General features: G+C 30.7%; 1 protein-coding gene across 1 annotated transcript; it reads right to left on the reverse strand.

Moving 5' to 3' along the window:
* Positions 1-885: 885 nt before the first annotated feature.
* Positions 886-1,212, reverse strand: Tsp_13757 (putative membrane protein). Its single transcript, XM_003367832.1, has 2 exons — positions 942-1,212; positions 886-902 (listed from the first exon to the last, which is right to left on the reverse strand). Exons 1-2 carry the CDS (start codon positions 1,210-1,212, stop codon positions 886-888), a joined length of 288 nt encoding a protein of 95 aa, XP_003367880.1.
* Between the last annotated feature and the right edge of the window lie 239 nt (positions 1,213-1,451).

The following is a 1,451-nucleotide window of genomic DNA, read 5'->3' on the forward strand; positions in this document are numbered from 1 at the left end:
AGAAAGTCATTTACAAAATATAAATTATTGTATTTTTAGTAATTTGCAATGCTTCAGATTATTAAAAGTTTGTTTCAGTTTATTTTAGTAAAAGAAATTTGCATAATATTGTTCTATTACGTAATAGTGCACGATTACGTAATAATGCAGTAATACGTATTAGTATGAAGTGTATAAGTAAAAACGTAATAAATTTCATCGTCTTGTTTAATAACGCTGTTCATGATATTTATTCTACTGCGCTATTAGTGATGGAAAATTAGGTTGTTCTTCCGGAGGCAAAGTAAATAGTCATTTGCATAATTTACTTAGTATTATACATCGAATCAGAGAACTTCGATTACATTAGGTTATTCAGTTCATTGCTATGCTCTCAGTCTGGCAGGTCGTCAACTATAATTCTGCTCTTCTACACCATCCATGAATAACTGGTAAGTTGGATTTGATATTTTGGTGGTGGTATGCTATGCATGTTACTTTACTTATATGGTGAATGGAAACTGACGGGTCTCTTTATAGTTTTGTTATTGCTAACTTTCAGGTACATCAGATAGTGAAGACGAAGAAATTCTTTGTTTTTTATTTTGAGATATAATTTACTTTCAGAATTGACATTATTTTATATTCATATCAATGAATATGAAACAACCAGATTGTGAAAGCTAAGTGAATGAGGTAAATATGCGTCATAATAATTTTTCACTCCTGTTTGTTTGTAATTATGTTTTTTTCCGTGTAGGATAGCACCACCATCAGCATCGCATCACTTTAATCTTCATTTTGGCATCATGTAACTGATATCACATATTGGTTGTGTTGGATTTTCATAAATTTTAAATTTGAATATTACATTGTAAATATGGCTTTTTAAATGTACAACCATATCTAATACAGTGCAATATCTGGAAAGAGTTAAGATGAACGATATCCTGTTTATATACTTGTAAGTAGTGCACCAATATTACTTCTCAGTTTATTCTTTTTGTACATTTTATTTGTACTGACAATAGCAATTGTAATGATACTTATAAGAAACAGCCATATTGTAAGAAAATAATTGAAGACGAATAACAGTGCATCATAATTTCTAAATTCCATTCTTTGATTTTCTTTCTTTGATTTAATCCTTCTTTTTGGTTTAATCATCTCCTTGTCGATGTTTCCCTTGTGAAAGTCAAGAATTCCAACTGTTCTCCTTCTGAGCTTTTTCATCGTAACAGTACGAATGAATTAGGTATTTATTATAGTATACATACATTGCGTTGAAGAAGTCGAAGAGGTTTGGATTCACCATGCCATGTGTTACAGTGGTTTCACATGAATGAGTAAGTGTTGAATTTGTTTAGTTAGATAGCACGTACATGCGTGTATTAGATGTATATTGCACGACATAACTTCTATAATAACAGATTACGTCATCTGAGCTGAACTCTTATCGATTCTCTGGACGT

This window comes from Trichinella spiralis, assembly GCF_000181795.1.
Source record: "Trichinella spiralis strain ISS 195 chromosome Unknown Scfld3596, whole genome shotgun sequence".
In the NCBI taxonomy this organism is placed as follows: Eukaryota; Metazoa; Nematoda; class Enoplea; order Trichinellida; family Trichinellidae; genus Trichinella; species Trichinella spiralis.

What these genes read in the sequence shown, in the direction of transcription:
- Tsp_13757 (XM_003367832.1), bottom strand. Translation starts at nt 1,212, where the DNA reads ATGAAAAAGCTCAGAAGGAGAACAGTTGGAATTCTTGACTTTCACAAG.